This window comes from Protomyctophum bolini (genome assembly GCF_963924005.1).
Source record: "Protomyctophum bolini genome assembly, chromosome: 3".
Lineage (NCBI taxonomy): Eukaryota > Metazoa > Chordata > Actinopteri > Myctophiformes > Myctophidae > Protomyctophum > Protomyctophum bolini.
Window position 1 is genome coordinate 48,980,909 of NC_137864.1, and position 25,986 is coordinate 49,006,894.

The following is a 25,986-nucleotide window of genomic DNA, read 5'->3' on the forward strand; positions in this document are numbered from 1 at the left end:
AGCTGTTTATGTGCTCTGTTTATGTGCTTGCTGCCTAGTTGTGTCTGGGGCACCAACTTGGCAGATAAGCAGGGTGGGGGTTGGGGAGGTGGCAGTGTCAGGGTGTGTGTGTGTGTGTGTGTGTGCGTGCGCGCGCGTGCGTGCGTGTGTGCGGATAAATAATGTAATTATGTGAATAGCGTTTTACAAGCTTTTTTACTGACATTTTGATGAGCAAATAAAAGACAATTATTGGGAGTTGGGAGTATTCTTCAGCCTTCCCTAATCCACCCACTCTCTCTCTCTTTCTCTCTCTCTCTCTCTCTCTCTCTCTCTCTCTCTCTCCCTCTCTCTCTCTCAGAGGAAACTGCTGTATAATGATAACAGACTCAGAGACAATGGGTTCAACGCACACACACACTGTGTAGCTTATGGGTCAGGGGTCAGCTGATAGTCTCCAGCCCTTTTGACTTTATTTATCAAATATGGAACAATCCGGAAATACCAGCCATCGTTTCAAAATGCTTTTTCCAAAACGGCCTTAAAAAAGAAAGGAATACAAAGCCTATGGTCCCCCCTGTCATCTCCTCTGACGGTGGATATACATTCAGATTGGGGTTATTTTGAGCTTCATAACAGCACCTATATATATATATACTGTATATACAGTATAGGCCTGTTTGTTTCATGACAGGTTTCATGACATTCATTTTAATTTATTTTGTTGTTTTTCTTTTAGGTTTTATGACCTCAATTACACCCACACAACCTGAACGTTGAACTTTCAGCTGATTTTCTGTGGGCTGTGTTTTTCTCTGTGTGTTCTGAAGCCTTTTGAGCTGGAATTGTAAACAATGAAAACATCTGCTGGCAAATCCTTATATGTCATATATGGGATTTGTGGAATCTTACCTCACAGTCGACCCACAGGCAAATCAGAGCACTTGTTTGAGCCAGAAAACCCCAGACCACAGAAAATCTACTGAATGTTAAAAGTTCAGGTTTTTTGGGTGCTCAGAAGAAGTCAGCTAGAAGACCTAAAAAAATAAGAAATAAAATAAGAAACATTACAAAATCACGATCCAATCACGGTCCAATGGGGGTACACTGAAATATAATAATACAATGAATTATCAATTGCATTAACATATATGCTGGATGAAATCAAGAAAATGCCAGCACTCGGTATGTCCTTTTCACATGAATTTATTTACCTCTGACGAGAGTTGATATAACGAACACGTTTCGGCCTGTTAGGACTTCGTCAGCGTTATGACAAGACAACAGGAAGTGTGGCATTTATATATGAGATACAATCAACTGTAATAGATGCTATCTGGCAGATAATGTGCATTTCTTCTGCCTGAATTACAAAAAAATAATTAAACATTTATAACTGTAATTTATACAAATATGTACGTTTTGTTTTGGATTAGATTTGAAAATAGAACATTATCATTCAATGTTTAGTTTGTCTGGGTAGTATAAAGAAGGTTACTTTGTTTGAAGTTGTCAGAAGGCCCCTCTGCTACATGTTTACTGCAACATAGTACTGGAATTTTTAAATATGGATAAATAGCGCCCCCGTGTGTCATCATACCTCAATAACAATTCACTGGGGTACTCGTGCGACACATCGCTGAGTGGCCGCTGGGGGCGCAATGGGTTTTGTTTTCAAGGCAGGCAGCAGCTGAGCAGGGTGTCACAGGAGGAGCGTGAGAGATCAGACCACAACACAGTTAGCGATCCTTCCTCCTGCTGCTGCAAGTGGTCAGATCACCATATAACTATTAACCTACTGAACACCACCACAGGTATGGAAATACCTACATGATTGAGTAATAATCGCTTTTTACTGACATATTCAGAAGAGCTGGACGATCGGCTGCTGCTGGGGCAAATAATGAGTGGATTATCGCTGTGTTTTTTTTTCTACACAGACTTTTGACAGTTGGCCGCCTGGGAGTTCCTGTTGAGTCCCCACACTACAGCACAGCGACAGGCTGACCTCGGAGCACAGGCAGGGTGAGTGTGCTTTCAACACTAAAGTAGCCTAAAGTATCACTCGTCTATCTATTAGCATAGACTGTAAACATAGAATTACTCTTATATACTTTCCTAAAAAGATGGTGCCCGTTATGATGCCACCCAGGATGCTTTAGTTTTGTGTTTTGACTGGTCAAATGGCCAGACAATAACCGTTTACTGTTGATAAACAATGTGAAATCAACACTAGCATAGCGCACACACTGTAATGTTTAAAATGCCATGTAAGGTTCTTGGTTGGTTCTGATGCAACCAGCTTGTAACACAGCCTATAGTAGGAAGAGTTACTACGGTAACCATGGGGTAGTAAACGATTCCTTTCCGCTATATTTTACCATCTCGGTTCCTTAATCATGTATGTCGCGGATGTGCATCTTTTTTCGGTTTGAGTCAGCAAATTGACATGTGCAGTCTGTGTGTGCACACGCACAAAGAGAGAGAGAGAGAGAGAGAGAGACTATAGGCAAAAGAGAGCAGAGCATCTGGTTTGCATTGAATCAAACGGCCGAGCAATTTGAGGTAGCCATTTAACAAGAAATTGGGTAGGCGCTATGCAGTTTTCCTTTGCAGTCTAATTTGGAGTATGTCTATTTGTCTAGTAGCCTATATAGTTCCACACTTACAGATGACTCACCTATTCTCTATGTCTGAGTCAGAGTTGTGTCACACACCCGTACTATTAAAGGATACAAGGCAGTGGTTCTCAAAGTTTTTCATGCCAGGGACCCCAAATTCAATTGAATATGGAGGACCCCAATGGAAACAAGTCATATAGTGCTTTCTTGTGTCTTATTCTCTTAGCAGACCTTGTATTGAACTGTACTTTCCTTTGTTCTTTTTGTGCTGCAAACTGTTAATAAAGTATACAAACAGTCAATCAAAGTTGTTAAACGTTGTTAAAATATATTTAATTTAATTAATTAATAAAAAAAAATTGAAAGTAGTGCTTCACAGCAATTGTTTGTAGATTGGCTATTGTCAAATCGCAAGTGTCTGTATGGTTAAAATGTTAAAACATAATAACTAATCTCCTCAATGACCCCTGGAGAACCGATCCTATCGTGACACGACACTTTATTTTATGAATACTTGCTAATGCCTCCCTCTCCTTTGTACAAAAAGTAGTAGGCCGGGCCTGTTTAATTCCCAAAAGGTGTAAAATGCAGACTTGCATAGAAAAATATTCCAAGGCACTCCATCTTTGGGGAAGAAAATATACAATTATTTATTTACGAGCAAGGCAACAAGAAAAGAGACAAACGTGTTTCTATCGCCTTTGTAGTGTATTCTTACTTTCGTCCTCCTCTTTTTCTCCATGTCCTGCTCGCGAAAAACCTGAAACTCACTCATGCTGTCACAACAACTGTCTCTATACATTCCCTGCCTTTATGGGGCCAAATGTATTGCCTCACCAATTCCAGCAACAACCTTTTTCAAATGCAACATATTATAGGCCTATATATACCACATTATTATGTACCACTGTCATATACACGGAAATAAATACACAAAGAAAATGTTAAAGGAGAATTCCATACTAAAAGGCTTTCTTACCTTTCTTTGTAGTTGTTACGTCCCCACCAAAGAGGTCCAGGTGTTTTTTTGTGCAAAAGCTCCTTATTGGCTATTTCCCCTACCATAAGCCCTAAATGAATTTAATTGAATTGAATGGGAATTGAATGGGGCTATGGGGTGTTGTGCTAATTTGCTTATTTCCATCGCTCAAAATTATATTTTCTTTGTATATATCCTCTCTTCATAATGTAAATAATATCCCAAGCGGCACACTTTACTACTTCTTTCGATGGAAATAAGCGAACTAGCATAACACCCCATAGCCCCATTCAATTCCCATTCAATGCAATGCAATTCATTGAGGGCTTATGGTAGGGAAAATAGCCAATAAGGAGTTTTTGCACAAAAAAACACCTGGACCTCTTTGGTGGGGACGTAACAACTACAAAGAAAGATAAGAAAGCATTCTAGCATGGAATTCTCCTTTAATGTCTGCACAAATGGCCTACAATGATACATCTGAAATCAACAGCAGCTCATACCCAAGACTGGAGGTAATTACCTCCTGCTTGTGCAGAAAAGCTACTGCAATTTCTTTTGTGTATGAAAAAGTTCAAAAGCTTGAGATCTCCTGACTCATAAATCCCTTGTGAATGACTTGCTAGGATTGGTATGCTTTATTTATTCTGCTTTGTCAGTTGGTGTTTGGGAACAAACCAAGTAATGGTCCAACGTCCAAGCTTTAAAAGATGCTTAGCGAGAGTGGCACATACAGTACAATAATAATAATAATAATAATAAAACTTTATTTGTATAGCACCTTTCATGACATGAAATGCAGCTCAAAGTGCTTTACAGAAAAATGGAGAATAAAAGAAAAGCAAGGCAACAACATTAAGAACAAGCAGTAATGCAATACAGTGAGGACATGAATAACAAAAATAAAAAATAAAAGATCAATTAAAAGCAATGTTGTAGAAGTGGGTCTTGAGCTGAGCTTAAAAAATGTCTACAGAGGCTGCCTGACGAAGGTACAGTGGGAGCTTGTTCCATGCCGACGGCCCGTAGAAGCAAAAAGCTGCTTCCCCGTATTTTTTTGTTGCCATTTTTTTTGGCAAAGCGAGCAGGCCAGCAGTGGAAGACCTTAGGGGGGGCGTTTTGGGACATATTTAGGCAGGCAGTCATGTAGGTAGGAAGGTGCGAGACCATTGAGAGCTTTATAGACAAGTAAAATAATTTTTAAATCAATCCTAAAAACAACCGGAAGCAAGGTGCGTTACATACAGTATGGGAACGGTCTCTCAGCTCTGCAGTATTATTGTATTTATTTTAAATAATTACCAATAGCAATTGTTTTTTAAATGTCATTTAAATCCAAAATTGAAAAGGTGGTCAGTGGGAGTCTGGGGACAAGAATCATCCTTTGGAAAAAGTGGTCAAGACATTATGCTTATCAATACATTCTCATCTAAGCCCTTTCTTCCTTACCTCTCGCATTTGCCTGTCTTGTCTTTCTCTCTCCTCCTGAATTACAGTGTCTCTCTGTCGGTGTTCTTTCTCTGTCACCTCCTAACCTTCATCAAACGTTCATCCCTGGCTTCCGCTCCCCCCTCCCAGTACTTGTTTGGGGTCTCTCCCTCTCTCTCTCTTTGCTCTACCAGTGCCAGTGTTAAGGCTGAAGCCAAATTTATACTTGGTCGCACGATGCTGTTCGCTCGCCAAAAACATTTTGGGTGAACCTACACCATAGTGTAATTTAATGGAACAATAACAGCCCCATCCTGCCCATTCCTGAGTAAACGCTACCACATCGTAATCACCATCTACTGTCACGCTGTGCTTCCAGAGCCAAATGCCAGACTTATCCAATTTGGATGCCTGCATCAGCTTATGCTGCTCACATGTACTGATGGCGTGTAGGCACGTTTGTCTGGGGTATGATCCACCTCTGTGTGCAGAAGAATCAACAATCAACAGGGCTTATTTGTCACTCACACCGGTACAAGCAGCGAAATGTGTGACATCATGTGCCTAATGACAAAAATACATTATACACACCATAATAATAGAGATAGCACTGGATTTGAAGAAATTATAATACAAAAACTGAGCTAAGCTCTAAAAATTAAGATACACACGTTTCTTAAGAAAAATAGGAGCAATAGGAAATGTGTAATGGGAAATTCGGTCTAAAGAATTTGTATCAGAATCAAGATGTATAGTATGTAGTAAGGCAGATACATTTATACAGAAAGTACACTTGTACTGTTAGTGTATGTACAAGATTTTGACACTCTCAGCCTTATGCTTATTATTTGGCTTACATCTCCGGTGTTGCTCACCAAAGATATAGCCAATCTGCAAGCTCAGCTTGCGTTGGCTATTTCCTCATATATAGTTTGGTACACTACATGCTCTACCGCTGAAGAGAATTAACCCATTCTGAACGGGAACCCATTTTGGTGTAAGCATCATGTCATGCTTTAGCTATTGAAAAATAGCAGATCTACAAGCTCATAGCGCGCCCGCTACGAGCTTGTAGGTCTGCTGTTTTTGAAAAATCGGTTAATCAGACCGGTGTGTGTCCGGTGGAAACCTCGTATGAATCTGATCTCAGGTCAGAATGGGTTAATGCTAAATGAGTCAACGTTTCTTTACCGCCCGTCAAAGAAGAATTATTTTTACGCACAGCAGCACCTTCTCTGTGTCTGACGTTATTGCATGGGCACCATGGTCAGGTGTGTAGGCTACTGGTGATTAGGGATATATGTTCACTTTTGCTGATATTTAACAAAAAAACAAGATGGAAACGTTTCTAATCAATTAAAAAAACGACAAAACAACACACAGTTTTCTGCCTGACTGATCACAACGATATGCAATATACTGCTGGACACACGCAGCTATAAACCATATAGTGTGAAGTTTTATAGTCACCAGGTCATCTTTGTTCAATAGATATATCTTGACTTTGTTTGTTGTTTTATTTACTCCTTTATTGTTGGTCTGGCTCTAATGATCTGCGTATACCAGTAGTGGTTTTCCTACAGTACGGTACGAAATTGAGCCAGAACGAGATTTAAAATAGGGAAACATCTCTACAAAGTACAGTATGGACAGAAAGGGAGGTCACCAGTGGTGAAGGAAAGTCTGCTGAAGCGAGCAGAAGATGTGGGCTGAACTGAGAGGCACTTTAAAGTGGAAGGATTACTGTAAACCGGTCCCGTCTCTCCTGTCTCAGCCAAAGCCCCTCAACATGTTGGGAAACGCTCACCATGTGAAAGAGAGCTTTTTATTAGCTGACAAGTTAACCCATTCTGACCTGAGATCAGATTCATACGAGGTTTCCACTGGACACACACTGATCTGATTAACCCATTCTGACCTGAGATCAGATTCTATAAAAATGTCAGTCGTTCTTCGATTCTTCAAAAAATAGCAGACCTACAAGCTCGTAGCGCGCCACTCGGTGGCGCGCTATGAGCTTGTAGATCTGCTATTTTTCAATAGCTAAAGCATAACATGATGCTAACACCAAAACGGGTTCCCGTTCAGAATGGGTTAAATCCTCTGTGTTATTTTAACTCTGGGACAGTAAACAACATTACACGTCTATTGCTTCCAAATGTTTAAACTATAGTGGCTCTCAAACAATTTAATGTCAAGGACGCACAAATTAATATGTATTTGTCTGCACTGCGGACCTCCATCTGCAAATACTTTGTGCCAGGATCTAGGATCTAGCATCATTTCAACATATTTAGTTCAGGGTCCAGTGTAGGTACAGTATAGGGTTCAGTGTATGGTATACGGTTCTGGGTCCAGTGTATGGTACGGTTCTGGGTCCAGTGTATGGTAGGGGGGCTGGCGGCTGGCATATCTTTTCAAATGGCAGTCCGTGGGCTAATTAGTGTCAATTTGAGGGTCCTTGACATGAAAAAGTTTGGGAACCACTGGTCTATATACGGTAGAAATATCTTCTTATCCATAACCAGGCCAGAGTTTGCAGCATTGAGGAAGCAGGTCTGCTGGTCAAGTGTACACACGATTGCACTAATGACATTGTCATGGCAAATGTGGCCAGTCAGTCATATTGCAGAAGTTAAGATATGCAGAATCATGTAGTGTAAGTCCTGCCTTTTTATTTTGCAATAGCCTACCTATTGCAATCAATCGAACAACAAACGAATAAATAGTAAAAGTTCCATTAGATGGAAATCTTGCAGTTATTGCATGCAGTGATAAAATATTGAAAATCGTTCAGTGTGATGCTGTTGAAAACAGGGCTGAAATAGAGGAGGTTGTCATGGTTGTTGTTTGAAGTTATTGCGTGTTATTCAGCTGTGGCAAGAGGCTAGTCTTAAACAATTATTATTATTACTGTATATGCCCTATTTTATACTATTCAGAAATAACCGATCTACAAGCTAACAAGTTACACATTGTGGTGTGTTGTGAGCTTGTAGATCTGCTTTATATATATATATATATATATATATATATTTTTTTTTTATATAGATAATTTATTTATATATTTTATTTGACAGTAGGTAGACAGGAAAGGGGAGATAGATGGTGGAAAGACACGCAGAAAAGTTCGTCAGGATCGGGACTCGAACCCGCGACGCCACTGAGTCACGGCCCGGCCGTAGATCTGCTATTTTTAAACTTGTTTTGCCTCCATGCCACAGTAGGGACTAGGGATGATGGGTTTAATGTGGTTAAGTAGAAAACAAAACATTACGGGTGTTTAATGTTATATTGTCTATACTCAATACTATATTGCAATTCAGTTTCGAATGCGTGTTACACACACGCGCACGCACGCACACACACGCACACGCACACGCACACACACACACACACACACACACACACACACACACACACACACACACACAGGCTTCCTGTGTGTGTGTGTGGGCGCATCCTGTCTCAAAAGTTACAGCTTCCTGTTGTATTGCTTCCTTCGTTCCACTAATGACAGGGTATTAAGTTATTACTTAAACAAGTTAGCAGAAAGCACTATATCATGAACACATTTGGTTTGAACAGATTAGACCTTATTATTTTATTAAATCTTTTTGGGGTTTTTGTGTGTGTGGGGCAGTGCTTTTAGCTGATTGTAGGAAATTAACTCTGTATTTTGCTATGTGTAACAGGTAATGGCTATGATCTTATTTTGTTCTTCCAATGGACAACTGAGGTATGGAGTCCTAGATTTCAGACAGTAGTGTCTATTAACATTGTTTCTGGTAGGCTATGTGATGTTTGCTGCACCACCCCATTGATCCCATCCCTGGGGGGGGACCAATGGGGTGTCAGCAGAGGACTCTGCCTCTGCTGTCTGGCTAATCAGGGGCAGAATAGCAGTTGGACTGATGCTGTGGCATCTATCTGTAAATGCACCAAGTCACGCGCATGCACGTTCAGTGTGACTTGGGACAGGGAGTGTCATAGATTAGCTGGATTATAAACAGCTAGGTTTATTCACGGTGGCATCTGTCAGAGATCAACTGCTACTTGCTGCTATTACTACAGTACTTACCGCTCAGTCCAAACACATTCACTCCCCAATGTCCCCATGTGCATACTGTTGGTTATTTGTACGTCTCTGAATGTTTTGATGAATTGAACAAGGTGGACCCTCTTGTAAACAAGTGTAATGCTTCATTGGGTCGTCCACTCACAGTTAACAGTCTTTGTATTGAGTTGTGCTTGAATTGTACTGTAATTCTGCAAACTGTTAATAAATATATCAATCAATCAATACTGTTCATTTGGCGACTGCGAAAATATCACATATCACAGGCAATGCGAAAAGGTATATTATGAGTGATATTAATAATGATGGTGCCATGTCATTATTCCGACCTACCCTAACCTCAGTCTTAACTGGCCACGTAGGTCGCTAACCCTAATCTCAGTCTAAACCGAGTGGCGAGCTACGAGCTTATAGGTCTGCTATTTTTGAAAAATCGAAGAACCACTGACATAGAAACATAGCTTTTTCAGAAAACTGTCAGGATGCAGAAGACATTTTTTAGAATCTGATTTCAGGGTCATGAGTGTAGGATTGCCTACTGTATCTCTAGCAAGTTTAACGTTTCTGCAAGTTTATGAACAGAATCCAGTGGGTTCCTCGATAACTAAACAAACCACGGCATGCTTTGGAAAACAGCTGCCCGCCACGGCCGCCAGTAATGTCTGTGAGTCAGTCTATGAGGGCCGCTAGACCACTGGTATGTCCCTGGTATGTATCCCCTTCCAATACCACCAAATGTAGGCCTACGTATGTGCTGTAACATCTCTGATGGGATCCAATATTACTGTCCTTTAAACTAGTATAAGGTACAAAGTGTATTCCACATTCAAGCACTGAATGATGCCACCACTCATTATTATTTGCGAGGATGTGGATTGATGGGCTAGCAGAGGGCAGTTCTTTATGTGTTGCTGTACGTCATTGAGAGAAATAGTTGCAACCTTTAAAAAATGTCAAGCTACCAAAACACTTCATGAGGTTACTTATACTTTTTCCTTATCCCCAATTCCCCATTACGCCGGCTGGCGTATAGGGCAGCAACAAGGTTTCTCCAATTGCATCTGTCTTTAGCCATCTTAGCCATCTTCTCTATGGTCTGATTCTGAGCACATCCAGGTACATTATACCTTTATACTTCATAAGGTATTGGAAGCTTAATGCCATTGTGAATGTTTTTCTCCAATCGATAGTCAAGGCCACTTTTATCTAACAAGTTATGCAGACAAATTGTTTTCCCGCGATGGCGTGTCAGCTTACAGATAATTTTCCCTATTTGTTGTATGACCAATTATATAGGGCTCGAGTGGTTAACCTCTTACACCCCGTATGGCTGAACGGAGTCCCTCAGGGCTCTATAGCCTACTAGTGTATTTTCTGTTATTGTGGTGAAGGTGACACGCCACGCTGTGAGCGTTGTTCAGCGAAAGCCTACAATACATATTTTTAAGTGTTTAACATTTTGTCAGTTTGTCCTTGAACACTTTGTTGAGTGTGTTGTGTTCACAAGTTATGCTGTGCTCTGATTCCAATTTATGTATTTGGACTGACTGTTACCACTGGGTATCCATTTAACCGTTGTTCATCACATCATACCATTGTTGGATGGGTCGCTATAGTTATCCATTAGATATTTGCAAGTCTTTTTAAACTTTTAAGTAGTTCCTCTTTAAAAGTCGTTTTTATGATCTTTTATATAGTATCTGTGTTTGTGTGTGCTGTGATCTCTGTTGTCTTTACCACTGCACAAAAGAAGTTTCCGAAAGGAAAAATAAAGTTCTTTGAAGTTGAAGTTGAAGTCCTAGTCATCATGGATACCACTGTGGAACTCCATATATGGAGCTAACTGTCTGACATTATAGACTCCATCTTTTGGCCTTATAGGACTCCATAATGTGTATGACTGGCTAGCACTGACATCACTGGGATGACACAATCACTGTAGCCAAAGATATAAAGGGAAGGGAGTCTCAGTGATCGATTTGGATGCAAAGATCACCCCCAGAGACAATCCTCAAAACTATCCCTGAGAGTTTTCCAGGTACTAGCCAGGGTATCTGGCCTTTACAACTCAGATACTTTGAGTCCTAAGTTCCCACTCATTCTCTTTCACCATCTGGCACTACGTCACCTTGTGAACCACTTGGGCTGAACATCTCGTTTTAAGTTCTACTTGGAGTTGGACACCATTGCAAGCAGCGGGTCTTGGTTCAGGTTTAGATAACCAGTTGAGCCTTTTAGGTATTCTTCAACCATCATTGTTTAAATACACTGTAAAATCCATAGAATTGTGGATATACATTGTGATGTATGGAAAAGTGTATATTTTACGGCAACCACCCGTTTTTACATCATGTGCACCTTCTTTCTCTCTCTCTCTCAGTCATGTCTCGTAGGAGCGCCCGCCTGGTGTCAGGTGGCTACTATCAGTCTGATGAAGACTCTGACTCCAGCAGTGTCACTAATGTATCCTACCGGGAGAGCCCCACCAGGTACAGTATACCTGTCTGTGTACAGTATGTGTCTGTTTGAATCGTGTGCTCTGTACTATATGTACCACTCTGCTCAATGCAAGATATACTGAATGGCTGAAATTGTCAAAATAGCCTAAATGACTGGATTATACCACCAACACCAGACTAGAAGACCACCACCAGACTAGTGTCTTAAGTTTTGTGTGGTTTTGAGGTATCTGGGATATTTTTTGACTGGCATCAGTCGTCTGTGTAGACACTAGTAGGCTATTTGCAGTACGCAACACTGGAGTTCAAATAAGCATAAATCATCCTTAGGAGTGCCAAAGCACACACGTGCATGTCAAAAAGGCTGGTATGCGCCTTCTGCTGCACCCTGTGATTCTCCACTTATTTTGAATCACGAGGTGCCAGGGGCGTCCTGTTTCAATAATGACCGTGAGTGCTCAAAGTTTACTCTCTACCTGGCAGCCGAACAAAAGCCACCTTATTAGCATTTGAATGCCCACGTTGGGCGGCCCAACACCTCTTGCCCAAGCGCCCCCGTAAAAGGTGTGTGACTACGTGACATTTTGAGCAGGGGGAGGGGAAAGGGAGGCGAAATTCAGTCTTCATAATACGTGGGACGGTGGGTGCATATTGGCTTATTATTTTAACCGTGGGTGTTTCAGCTACCAGGCACCCCCGGAGTCTCCGCCACTGCGAGGTGCTAATAGAGTCCAAAAACAACCACCAGTGAAAGCCTCCCAGGGCATGTTTGAACCTCTCTCGCTGTCTGTCTGTCTGTCTGTCTGTCTGTCTGTCACTCAGGGTTTTTAAGAAAAAGCCAGGGAGCCGAAAGGCCGCGTCACGTACCTCCAGCAGAGCCAATAGCAATGCTAGTTTGACCGGCGCTGAGACCCCACCCACGGCAGACCAACACAATGGTAATAATGACATATTGTCTTTGCAGTGCAACAGTAATGATGACGGACTGATCGTCCTCAGATCTTACACCTCTCCTCTCCATCTCCCTCCACTCAGAGACGCAGCAGACCGTGGTCTCCGTACCCTTCGTCGCAACCACCTCGGCAACCCCCCGCCCCGCACTCACGCCGGCACGGAGTCGGAGCCAGACACCCTGTCACTCCCAGGTGGATGTCCCAACGGAGAGCAGGGCTGCAGGGCTGTATAGCTCTAGCAGGCCTGGGGGCCACAACACGCCTGGGGGCCACAACACGCCGCACGCGCAGGAGACGAACCAGAACAGCATAGACTGCAGTTCAGGGTATTCCTCCTCCGAGGGCCGCTGCCAGAGACCCACCTCTGCCAAAGGCGATGGCACCAGTAACATTGGACACAGCACTGCATACCTCAGTCCAACAAGTGGGTACTAGACTAGTGACTAGTGTCACTGGCTATTCACAGCTTTAGCCATATATTATTGCACATGCTGTGAACATTTCCTGTTAATGGCATTATTTTGTGTTGCATTTTGTCCAAAATGTATTTAAAATGTTACCAAACTTACCTGAATAATAGACCATTTTCCACAGCAGACTATGTTGATGCTTGATGGGTAAACACAACTGAAGTGTGGGCGTGTTTCATGTTTTGTGCCAGGGTGTTAACATCATGCTGACACATAGAAACACGCCCACAGTTAGTATTAGCTGTGAAAAGGGTGAGTCAGTGTTGGATGAACATAATTATGTGGTTCATACCGTAAATGACGGGTTCGAATTGAAATCACGAATGGGTCGTTCTCCAGGGACCATTTTGTCCCTTTCAATTTGAAATTCCTGAAATTGCATCTTTGACAAAAGATCACTGCACGTCATTTAGCATGTTTGTCTATCTCAAGGAATCAATTTCCTAAGAAATGAAACAAACCTTGGAATGGTTTGGAAAATGGTCTGCAGTAATGTCAAGTTAACATAATTATGTGTGTGGGTGTGTGTGTGTGTGTGTGTGTTTGTGTGTTTGTTAAACTTCCAAAGGTCCAAATCCAACCGCACCATTGGCAGAAATAGCACAGGCAAGAGTAAAGTTACTTACAGATTCAGGTAAGTTGTATACACAGTATGTATTTGTGTGAATATACACATACTTTGTGTCTGTTTGTGTATAATATGCAGTGCACATTTGAGACTACAAACTTCATGTGATTTGACTTAGCCACCAGCTTAACACAATCCCTGCATTTCAACTCTGCCCTGTAGCTAATGCGTCGCTCAGCCCTGGTGGGAAAAAGGCTGCCTGCCTCCTCCTCTTCATCATCATCGCACTTCTCAGTAAGTGACACCATACTGCCATCTGGTTTCAGTGTTACAGAAATAGCCTCACGAGACCTGTGTATACCTTATTAACATATTTGGGATATTATATTTGACAATGTTCCACAGTCCTATGGTCTAAGGCCTCTAAGCACTGATTTCACATCAATACACTTAATTGCTCTAGAATGTTTATGAATTCAAGTTGTGGTTATTTTTGTGGTGTCTAGGGGTTGCAACAGTTAATCAAACTAATTAACATAATAAATGATTTTAATTTAAAAAAGCTATATTTTCTAAATTATTATTACAAAATGTATTTGTTAAATACAGTGGCTAAAATAGCGGAAAGATTAAAAAAGAATTAAGTCTGTATCCTCTCTCTGTTGTCCCAGGTATTTGGTTCCTGTTTCCCTGGTTGGCCTGTCTCATGCCTCGCAGGACCATTTTGAAGACCCAAACACAGGCAGAACCCAGGAAGCAACCATTGGTCCCTCCACTTCCTCTCTCTCCTCCAACCAACACGAGGCCTCTCATCCCTACAGTGGTAGGAGTTCTTCTTTTCTGTTCTCTGTCTGCATGCAAATATGAATTTAACCCTGACACAGTGTTGAAATCCTTTAGCTGGGACCCCCTGGAAGCCCCTCAAGGACCCCCTGGGGTCCCCAGAGCCTAGACCCCTTGTTGAGAACCACTGGTTTACTTTAACCCATTCTGGGCGGGCACCCATTTTGGTGTTAGCACTATGTTATGCTTTAGCTATTGAAAAATAGCAGATCTACAAGCTCATAGCGCGCCACCGAGTGGCGCGCTACGAGCTTGTAGGTCTGCTATTTTTGAAAAATCGAAGAACGACTGACATTTTTTAGAATCTGATCTCAGGTCAGAATGGGTTCATCAGACCCGTGTGTGTCCGGTGGAAACCTCGTATGAATCTGATCTCAGGTCAGAATGGGTTAAACCAGAAACACCGGTACACGGACCAGTGCGAGCAAATATAACCTTCCAGCAGAGAGAAGTTGACTCGGTCGCATGAAGATGCCAATACCAAGGATTCATCAGTGATGTCACGTCACTGGTTTATAAACGGGTTCGAGTCTGTGCTACTTCCGTGTTGCATAACAGTGACATCACTGTAGAATCCTTGGCATCTTTATCGTAGTAGACTTAGTTTCACTTGTCTTCACTCTTCACGACTTTGTCCCGATCGCCCTAATGACATGATTATTTCATGTCAACATTCAAGTACAACTATCAGAACATGTAATGTAACATAGCACTGCTGTCGGTAGGAAACCTCATAACTCCATTTTTGAGGTTTTAGATTTTTTGGCATAAATCAGTGCTATTGAACACCATTTACGCCTGTGTGTATAAAATATAAGGTTTTCTTAATTTCCTGAAAAAAAGATTATTTTTCATTTCCTGAAAAATGAACATTTTGGAGTTTCCTTCCGACAGCAGAGATAGGTAAAGTAATGCATCACTTTGAAAGTTTAACTAAAGTTTTCCACCTATCCATATAAATTGCAGTCAGTCAGGCGTAGCCTATTCTATGTTTCCAGGATGGTCTTCTTACAGGCAAACTGGTCTCTCTTTTTAGGATCCAGCCATTGTGTCCGCTGCTGTAGAGAAGAAGATGCAGGGTCTGCTGGTGAGAATTTTACCTTTTTTAGTTTTTTGCTCACTGCGACATTTACCAAAATGACTAAACTAAATGAGCAATGCAAGTTAATTCAAGAAACTCCTTAGCTGATTGGGCCACTCTTTAGCACGCACCCTCAAGAGAACCAATCACCATTCTCTCTCTCTCTCTCTGTGTGTGTGTGTGTGTGTGTGTGTGTGTGTCTGTGTGTGTGTGTGTTTACAGGAGGAAATCTTGCTGAAGCAGGAGAACATTTATAGCCAGGTCAGAGAATTTCATCCTCTCTATTAACACATTTAGTACCGGAACTGCATCAAAATAAAGGCTTTGCTTGCGCCAGAGTAATCGCCAGAGTAGTGATCGCTTTTATTTTGAAAGCCATGAACCGGAAATACTTTCTTAAAAAAGTTGACTGACAAAGTGACCTCACAATCTCCGATCATCTTAATATATTTATATACGCTCCAAAAAGAGTTCATATTTTGCGGGAGAGACGGATGAGGAGCAGAAATGCAGCACCAGCATATCGATCCATTCATCACCACGGAGAGCGCCCTGGATCAGGAGATACGAGTCATTCTTTCCGCCGCGCTAACATGGGAGTCAATGACAAGCTAATAGTTGCACAGAGCGTTGGCATACGGCAAGCGAAAAGCGAAATGCCAAAAAAAAAAATAGGAATAATTCTGAATATTATTATCTCGCCCCGCGTCGTTTGGACGTCGCTAGGACGTCCACAGACGTCCAAGGCACCTCTCGGTTCCAATCCTTATGACGTTACAGGACGTATTATGTACTAAATGTTAAACAGTTCAGCCCTGTATACATTTTGGCCATTTGAAAATAGCAGATCTACAAGCTCACAATGATTGTGAGCTTGTAGATACATTTGAAAACATGAAATGGGACATTCTGCAGTATTTCTACTTTTGGTATTTCAAGTATATTTTGATGCCAATAGTTTTGTATACTTTTACTACTCGAGTATTCCAGACTTTTACTTGCAGTATTGATACTTTTACTTAAGTAAAGTACTTTTTTCCGCCAATGTCTCAGCTGGAGGAGAAGATGCAGCTGGACATGCGGGGCATGAGGCTCAGGATGGAGGCTGCTGACTCAGACTCCAGGCTCAGGATGGAGGCTGCTGACTCAGACTCCAGGCTCAGGATGGAGGCTGCTGACTCAGACTCCAGGCTGCGTCTGGACAAGGAAGTGGCCGCACTGAGGACGCAGATAGAAGAATACCAAACACACAGCCACACTGCCTCCGACAGCCTCAACCACAGGCTGGACGCCATGGAAGAGGGAAATGTTAAGGTAAATGGTGCATCTATATAACCATTATCCAAAGCACTATACAATTACGACACACACACACACACACACACACACACACACACACACACACACACACACACACACACACACACACACACACACACACACACACACCAACCTCCTTATCGGAAGCAATTAGGGATTCTGTTTAATTCAAGAAGTCAAGGACGCTTAATTTGACACTTTCTATTTACTATTCTATTCTATATAAGAACCAACCTAGCATCTGTCTAAATAACATGGCTAACATTTGTTGTACAAAAACCCCCGAAAAAAACATGAGAACGAATGGCCAGATATATATATATATTTTTTAATGTTCTGTTTATACATTTTTAGTTTTTTACAAATTATTAAAGTAAATTGAGAAATACAAACAGAGTAACAAATACAAAAAACTAAAACATGCACAACAACAAAACACAAACTCCAAATCAAGACAACCAAAGAACATTCAAAACACAACAAAATAATAAAAACAATATATATATAAAAAATAAACTCCAATATAGTCCAATATACAAAGCAGATCATGGTCACAAACATCATCCAGACAAGACAGGTTGGCCAGTCATGGTGACAGTTATTCAGGTTCAATCGGGGGCACAAGTGCAAGGCGGTCAACATGAGATAGAAAAGGCTGCCATGCTTTACTGAATTTGGAGATTGAGCCACGCAATGTATATTTAATTTTTTCCAATTAAAAAAAAATACAGTATGTCAGATATCCAACGGGAATGTGAAGGTTTTTTTTTCTTCCAATGCATAAGAATACGAATGGCCAGATATGTCTGCAAAGTAGCCATATCGTTAGCCTCGATCAAGAGAGAATTTCCCTCCCACTACTCAGAAGAGTTTGAGTCAGAACACTTCTTCTTTTTGTTTTGCTGTAGCTGTCCCAGGAGCTGTTGTCCATCCAGATGACTCCTCCTCCTCCTCCTCCTCCTGCACCCTGTCCTGAGCCTGTGACAACGCCGCTCCACCACAACCAGCTCACCCCAGAGCTCCAACAGGCCATGGAGAAGTGGCTCCTGGACCGCATCAAGGCAAGGCCCCTGCTGCTGCTCAGTGACACATTCATTGATACATAAACATATGCACGGATATGCATGTATACAGTACGTGCAACTCAGTCAGTCATCTGGAAACGCAAAGGGGCATGCCCATACATGGGCATATACTGATGACATCAGCATTCCCCATATATGGGCATACTGACGGTTGGACGTACATGTAGATGTGAGGGACGAACCTCTACCTCTACATTTGGAATGTTTAGACTGCAAAAAGGTTAAATTCGACAAGGGACCAAGAAGTCCCTCTGGCTTTGTCCCTTAAAAATATTCACTGGAATCGTTATTTGGCAGCACAAGCGTCAAATGTTGAAGTGTGTGTGTGTGTGTGTGTGTGTGTGTGTGTGTGTGTGCGACAGGACCAGGACATGAATGGAGCTGTCGGTGAAGAGATCAGTACAGGGTCAGACTGTGGACGTCCCATGGCTGACAAAATGGCAGACTTTGCTCTGGAGACGCAAGGTTTGACACTTCACTTTCTGTTACGATCTCTAATTTACATTTGTTTGTTTTGTAATCATTAGCTCTTTTAAGAAACAAAAGAAGAATTGTATTATTATCAATCATTGTGTGTGTGTGTGTGTGTGTGTGTGTGTGTGTGTGTGTGTGTGTGTGTGTGTGTGTGTGTGTGTGTGTGTGTGTGTGTGTGTGTGTGTGTGTGTGTGTAGGTGCCAGTGTGGTCAGCACTAAGTGTTCAGAGACATACCGTATGCGCTCAGCCTGTGTGACCCTGTTTGGTTTCCCACTCTGGTACCCCTCGGAGAGCCCTCGCACTGTTATACAGGTATTCTCAATCTCTCTGTCTTTATCTTCTCCTGAGTCCCAACACACTACATCCACTCAAAGTCTTTTTTAGAAGGCCCATCACTATTTAAAGGTATTATTGTGTCTTAAAAGCACATGAGCTGACACTTTTACAAGTGATGCATGACATTCTCTGTGCATTGTGTGTATGTAGGCCTATGGAACAATAGTTCCATTATGGAACTTCCATATATCAGTGTCTAACAGCTAAGATCAGGGGTGTCAAACTCAGGTTTTCAGAAAGGTTGGAACATACTACCTTTTTATGAGCTACAAATCAGAGCATCAGTACCTGATTTGTACGAGTTAGTCTATTGACATTGAATTAGCGTCTGACTTTGTGGGCTCATTGCATTGCATTGTAGTTTGAGATCTTACTAACAAATGAGTTGAATGTGGGGCTGAACATTAAAACATTTACCATGGGGTCTGTCATAATGTCCCAGGAGTTCAATTGCTGCAGTGCAACAAAGCTACAAAACTAGAGAAAAGGGGAATTTAAAATATACCGGTATTTGTGTCTTCATTGCTGGGCTTTCAACGGAGTCAATGGTGTGTTAGTAGTGCCTGCTCGACTTTAATTTGAAGAGCGTCACGCAGCGACAAGTGTCAGGTGTTACATGTGGCCTTTGTCGCCGCTATAGTGTGAACACATCATCACAGTCTATGGAGCATCACAGTCTATGGAGCATCACAGTCTATGGAGCAGCTCCAGGATAAAACGACAGCATTATAGAAATATCTGAGGATGGATTTTCACTTAAAGCAGTGGTTTTCAACCAGTGGTCCTTGAGGAGGTTCCATGTGATCCCCTGCAGCTAAATGACGGCGAGTTGTTAACCAAATGGACCCTCATAGATCTTTAACTCTTGAGAGTGTAAAATTGAGGGTCCATTTGGTTTCATTTTACGCTCTCAAGAGTTCAATTATTGTTAAACATCTGCATCTGCATCTGCATTTACAAGAAGTCTACACAATTAGTGTAGAAGAACAGTAATTTTTTTTATCAACGTTTGACATGTTATCTCTCCTATATGACATCAATACAGCATGGAATTGTTGACAAAATCTTATCCAACGATATATTATTGCGAACGCAATGAGCACTCACGCACACACGTATGGCATACGGCGTTCCTGAATATTTTAGCATTGTGGGAGTGTCCATATGTTAATTATTTTCGCTTTGCGCAATTTGCTATTAAGCCCCTTGACTCAGCGCATAACGATTAGACGTGGGTCTGACCATCTCATAAACGCAAAAAGCAATGTTTGATTTTACACTTGAGCGGCTCTGGGAGGGTTGCCAAGTCTGTTTGCGAACGCAGTGAGCACTTACTATGAGACCTAGCAGATCATGTCTGTCTGTGTGTCTGTCTGTCTGTCCCGCTATCCAAATATGGAGTGTAGTGTGTTGCATCAGCAATCACTCAGCTCCATATATGGGCACAAAAGGGGCCAGGTCCACATATACAGTAACAGCGGGACAGACAGACAGACAGACATGATCTGCAGGGTCTCAGCTGCGTTCGCTTCCCGCGTTTGCGCGTCTTACTGGTTATTATAAGCGGCTTCTTGTAAATATTGGTAGTTGTGGTTGATTTTCTTGTTTCTAAAGTGGTTATTTGAGCTTTTCTCCTAATGTTGTTTAAACCAGTGATCCTCACACAGCACATTCCCATGTCAAGGATCCCCAGATGAATGCATTTGCCCAACTAAGGACGGCTAATCCAAAAATGTAATTACATTTTTCCAAGATTACTTTTGAAAATAGCAGATCCACCAGCTCACAATGCATGACATTCATTCATTAAAACTATGAACTCTGACTGCAGGCGGATATATAATGATCATTGTAACAATGTGCAAGAAAATATTTAAAAAGATGGAAGAACTTTATATTTGTGGACAATCAAAATATGTTTTTTATTTTAATGTGGTGTCATTAAAATTAATCTGGATATGGCAGACTCACTATCTAGAAAATAAAAACATGGCACTTCATTTAAAATAGGTTACTGACCCCTGTTATATGCGCTTATTTTGGGATTATTTTTATAGACCCATTTACTTGTTTCTATGAGACATGGCAACAGCTCTTTGAAATGCGTCTTTTTATTGTGAAATGTTGAGATTAGAAACGGCCATAATTCTTTCATTTCTCAACCTTAAAAAAAAAGAAAAACATCTCCATAATCCTTGGGAAGTTTGCTTTCATACGCTGTATCACACTCGATTCATGTCTTCTTCAATAAAATGCTATTTTATTCGTAGCCTACGAGCGAAGACCATATACCATCCACAGCATTACGCACCACGCATTCAACTCATTACTCATTTCAAATATAATATAATTATAATTTAAATTAAAATATCATTTTACTGGTGTTTCTCAATAGAAACAAATTATTTTGAGGCATAAAGGTGACAGCATGCAGTGCAATAGGAATAATTAACCCAAATGTGACAAAGTCATATGTCATGTCTTCTATGGTGCCAGCCTGAAGAAATGTAATATAACGATCCCCAAAGTGCGCATTCCGTATGTGACATCAGCTGACTGGTAAAGAGAATAGTACGGACATGTTGATTGGGTACGTCTCAAACACGCCTTAAACACACCCATGACTAATTCAAGGCCGTTTTGCGCAATCCACGGGGTGTCAAAAGAGCTTCTTAACATGCCCAAAAATTGCTATATGACATACCACACGCCCCCAGCTCTAAAAACTGTAATATTAAAAGTAATATTATTGGAAGTGGTTAATAGACCTGATGGGCTTAGTCTTGCTACCTCTTCTCTCACTCCTCACCTCTCTCTCTCTCTCAACCAGGGTTATCCAGTGCTGCTGCCAGGAAAGTGCTGGGCTTTCCACGGAGTGCAGGGCATCCTGGTGCTCTCCCTCTCTCACCCGGTCAGAATCACACATGTCACCGTGGACCACCTACCCCGCTGCAACTCCCCCACGGGACGCATCGACTCGGCGCCCAAGGACTTCCAGGTTTATGTGAGTCGATTGAGGCATTAGTAGGAGGTTTGTTGTTAGGACACCTCAGTAATTCATAGCTCTAGTACAGCGTTAATTTAACTCTTGAGAGTGTGTACAAATGTAAGCTATACATCATCATTATTTTCTACAATTAAGGCAATTAACTCTTATGAAATAATACTTTTTCTTTTTACAAAAAAGATACGTTATACATAGAAACTGATTAATTATATATTTTTCTCTCCACCTCCCCCCTCTCCCCCTTTCTCTAACAGGGGATGGTAAATGACACTGAAGAAGGGGCACTGCTTGGGCAGTTCACTTACAATGAGGATGGGGAGTCAACACAGACGTTTGAGCTCCCTGTGAGTTTATATTTTATGAAGTTTGAAAGTTCACACTCACTGTGTGTGTTTGTTGGATGAATATGGCCATATATGGACTGGTCATGCCTGACGTCAGCGCAAATCTACATTGTTAGCAATGGTCGATGCAAGCACAAGTTACTGTTGCTGTGCTCTCTCTTTAGTCTGATGTCAGAGAGGGCAGTTGAGAGGAATGGAGGTAGTGTGTGATGTCACACCAGAGCTCTATCAGAGAGGAGAGAAAGAGAGAGACAGACAGACAAAGACAGAGAGAGAGAGGAGAGAAATAATGACGGGCAGACCACAGGGGAGATGGAGAGAGAGAGAGAGAGAGAGAGAGAGAGAGAGGGAGAGACAGAAATACTAATTCATCCATGCAACCTGCCCGATGCTGGGTACCATAACCAAACCTGATCACGTGCAATTACCGTGGCAACACAGAGCTTTTCCGTTTTAACTGAAATATGAATAGTCACCTGATTCATCCACAGGTTTTAGTAGTAGTTCCTGCTATATCCGCCAATACATACTTTTTCTGATGTTAAACTGGCATGAGTGCCTACGTAGACAGTGCAAAACATCTTGCCATATCTTGCTAGGAAAATACATAGTCTAACCTTTTTGCTTCTCTTCTCTTCTCTTCTCTTCTCTTCTCTTCTCTTCTCTTCTCTTCTCTTCTCTTCTCTTCTCTTCTCTTCTCTTCTCTTCTCTTCTCTTCTCTTCTCTTCTCTTCTCTTCTCTTCTCTTCTCTTCTCTTCTCTTCTCTTCTCTTCTCTTCTCTTCTCTTCTCTTCTCTTCTCTTCTCTTTCCTCAGGACCCCACTAATGTGGTGCATCGATTCGTGGAGCTGCGCGTCCTCAGCAACTGGGGTCACATGGAGTACACTTGTCTATACCGATTCCGCGTTCATGGAAAGATGGCCTCTACGTAAGAAGGACTTGCACCAAGCTGCAGTATATGGATCCCCTTCCCTTCAGAATGCATATTTTAACGAATATAGCAAAAAACATGAACCAAATCTTTTTTCAGACCTCAGTGCTTTGCTTTCCCTCTGCACAATATGTGGGAAGTGTAATTACATAAAAACTGTTCAGTGTTTAAAGCAAAATGGGCTGAATGTACAGAAAGGTGTGGAATTGACTGCGGTCATTGGATCAAGTATAGATGAGATAGGTCATTGCCCTACAGTACGTCAATGTTCACAGTTCTACTTGATTTAGCTTATTGCTGTGGATTAAGTCGCATAGAAAAAGTAATCACACACTCATAGCCTCAATGCAAACAAATTTATTGAAAAAAAAATTATAATAAAAATACAATAACGGACCAGTCGAAACATTGTTTTTTGCTCAATAAATTCACATTGCATCAGGACTACGAGTGTGTGACTATACTAGTAGTCGCATCTTTGCAACTTTGGTGTGCAGTGTGCACTGCTTCCTTTATCATTGCTGCTGTGGTTAACCATAACAAATGCATCTTAAATGTCGAACAAATGCACCACACCAGCCCTGTGGAAGGATTACTTCCTCTTCCGAAGCACAGCATTGCTATGAATGGAACGGTCTGTACTGGGCATTTATTTCTATGCTGAATGTTTTACAGTAATAGTAGTAGTGGACTGCCGAACACACAGATTGCACAAAACTATAGCTTTAGCCTGCTGTGTTGAATCACTGACGATAGTGTAATGAGTTGAACAAACCTCTGGTACATTCAGGTACATTCAATGCTGAAGGTGATTGTTTTTTTCTATCAGTGTTTTCCGTTTATGAGATTATATTCATTCAAAAGATTTTTTTCTTCTATTTTTACTTTTTTGCCAAAACACCCAAACTCTCATCTGATAGCTGTTGCTTAAATTCAGCAAAAGTTCAGCAACACATTTCAGAGTGATACATTGCGTAAAGATTATGTGTATAACACATGAAATACAGTACATTAGGATATATATCATGGGGTCATAGACTCATACATGATAGTCACATCAGGAACACAAATACACCGAAAAATCCTCACTCTGGATTTTACAGTAGAAATTAATTTGCAGCTTTGTCGGTTTTCACCCTTAACATTTTCCCAATACTTTAAGGTTTGTAACCTCCAAGTTTCTTTCTTTCCTTTTTTTTTAACTGGAATACTTGAAAATACTTTTGCTTACCTCTTCAAAAAAATGATGTTTTAACTCTTATGCATCTATCTTACCAGGATTCTTCTTCTTTATAATTTGCAGAAGAAAAGTATTATTTATTTGCTATTTAAAGTTACTTGAGGTAATACTTTAAGGTGTCATGTTATCGCTGTGTTCTAGAAATAATTGTCGCTTTTTAAGTGCAAATCCACATGTAAAATTATTGGAAGCATTGAGTCAACCGGAAAGATTAGTTGATGTTTACAAATCAGAACACACTGCACTAGATCATAGGAATAACATGACTCATTCATTTTATTGGTATGGTGTTTTATTATATTCTCCATACATTTTTGTACCGTAAATGTTAGGTATTGATGGTAGATAAAGGAGAGGAAAGGAGAGGCAAATGTACCATGACTTTGAATTATAATTATGTATGATGCATAGTTATTTGTTACATATTTCAGATGCACCTTCTGATTTTTTTTGTTTTTTAATCTATTTAGTGCTTGTTAATCAGGTTTGTCGGGTACTTCTAAATTATTGTCACATCAAAGGTTGATAGGTTTTGTTCTAAATTGTAATTCCATAGAAAAGACATGCATGCAAAAACAAAAATGTTATCCAAAGATGACCACTGTCATGAATGTAAAGCTATTGTTGAAAAGTAATATTCAAATAATTCATATGTAGTAATTTAATTTAAGCTATATCATGGAACTCTGCCTATAATGAGTTTGTTTTTTAAAGAAATCTAAGGTGCAGTATTTTTGAACAAAACCTTTTGACACAATACTTATTAATAATATTTATTTCATGATATTTTCTTTCCAGTTATGATTATTTTGTTAATACGTCTACTATATTTAATGAAAATGTTTAAATACTTGTGACAGTGTAGCACTCCCTGCTGGCACAGGGTGGGATAAGCATGTTGAAGTCAAGCATGGTGAGAGACATAACACAAGGGCATTACTGAATACATCCTACTACAATTATTAGTAGATCATTGCTGAAATGTATTCTTGTTCATCAATCATTGTACAATAGTGATGTTGGGAATCCACTTGGGAATGTTCTTAAGTGCTTTTTCTTGCATATAAAGGACCAGACTTCTGCCCTTTAACTCCCCTTAGGTTGCCATAAGTAACATGAGGAATGACTCCCTAGTAGTGTATCGGAGAACTCGGTGGACATCTAACTCATACATTGTTTTAAATGTTTACTTAAAAATCAATCAAGTAAAAGGGCTATTGGATGAATATAGCAAAAGGTGTGTCAGAAAGAATGCTTTTCCTTGATAGGCAAAACCCAAAGTAGAGTAGAGTATGGCTGACTTGCTGGCAAATACATTCTAAAGCATTTAGTAGAGCTTTATAATGTTATTGATTTGTTTTAAGCTATGAGTATGTTGCCAAGATTTGTCTTCTATCTCTATCTAAATAAAAAATGTTTTGATACATTTATTGTTACTTTTCCTCTGACAGAAAAATGTGTCTGAGGTTGTGTCTACTAGTACAGTGATACTCAACCTCAGGCCCGCGGACCACATCAGGCCCGCGGGACCATTATGACTGGCCCACCAATGAAAATCTAAAAAAAAGAAGAAAAAAAAAATCTGGAAAATGAAATAAAAATAAATAAATCTGAATGAATTTATCTTTAATTACATTATTATAAGTAATACTATTAGAGTATCATTTTGGACCGTGGGCTATAGCCCATATCGTACGGCATACTATGGCACGCCGTTTTTCATCATTTTTGAGGATTTGAAAAAAATGAAAAATGAAAAAAACGGTGGGTTATAGCCCATGTTTTTTGAA

General features: G+C 40.8%; 1 protein-coding gene across 2 annotated transcripts; it reads left to right on the plus strand.

Annotated features, from left to right (window-relative positions):
- Nucleotides 1–1,696: 1,696 nt before the first annotated feature.
- sun2 (Sad1 and UNC84 domain containing 2) lies at nt 1,697–25,622 on the plus strand. 2 transcript variants are annotated; one of them, XM_080755845.1, is made up of 17 exons: nt 1,697–1,793; nt 1,920–2,004; nt 11,466–11,574; nt 12,367–12,482; nt 12,580–12,921; nt 13,536–13,601; nt 13,758–13,829; nt 14,207–14,358; nt 15,415–15,465; nt 15,682–15,720; nt 16,513–16,773; nt 17,688–17,840; nt 18,227–18,329; nt 18,536–18,651; nt 21,506–21,679; nt 21,937–22,026; nt 22,841–25,622. In XM_080755845.1, the coding sequence occupies exons 3-17, from the start codon at nt 11,468–11,470 to the stop codon at nt 22,955–22,957; spliced, it is 1,959 nt and encodes a 652-aa protein (XP_080611971.1). In that variant the 5' UTR covers nt 1,697–1,793; nt 1,920–2,004; nt 11,466–11,467; the 3' UTR covers nt 22,958–25,622. The 2 variants fall into 2 exon arrangements, with proteins under 2 accessions (XP_080611971.1, XP_080611970.1); XM_080755844.1 differs by lacking the exon at nt 1,697–1,793 and having other exon boundaries at nt 1,810–2,004.
- The last annotated feature ends 364 nt before the right edge of the window (nt 25,623–25,986 follow it).

Coding starts and splice junctions, on each gene's coding strand:
- sun2 (XM_080755845.1), top strand. CDS start 11,468: ATGTCTCGTAGGAGCGCCCGCCTGGTGTCAGGTGGCTACTATCAGTCT. Junction 18,330..18,535: donor CTTTGCTCTGGAGACGCAAG/GTTTGACACTTC, acceptor GTGTGTGTGTAG/GTGCCAGTGTGGTCAGCACT. Junction 18,652..21,505: donor GCCCTCGCACTGTTATACAG/GTATTCTCAATC, acceptor TCTCTCAACCAG/GGTTATCCAGTGCTGCTGCC.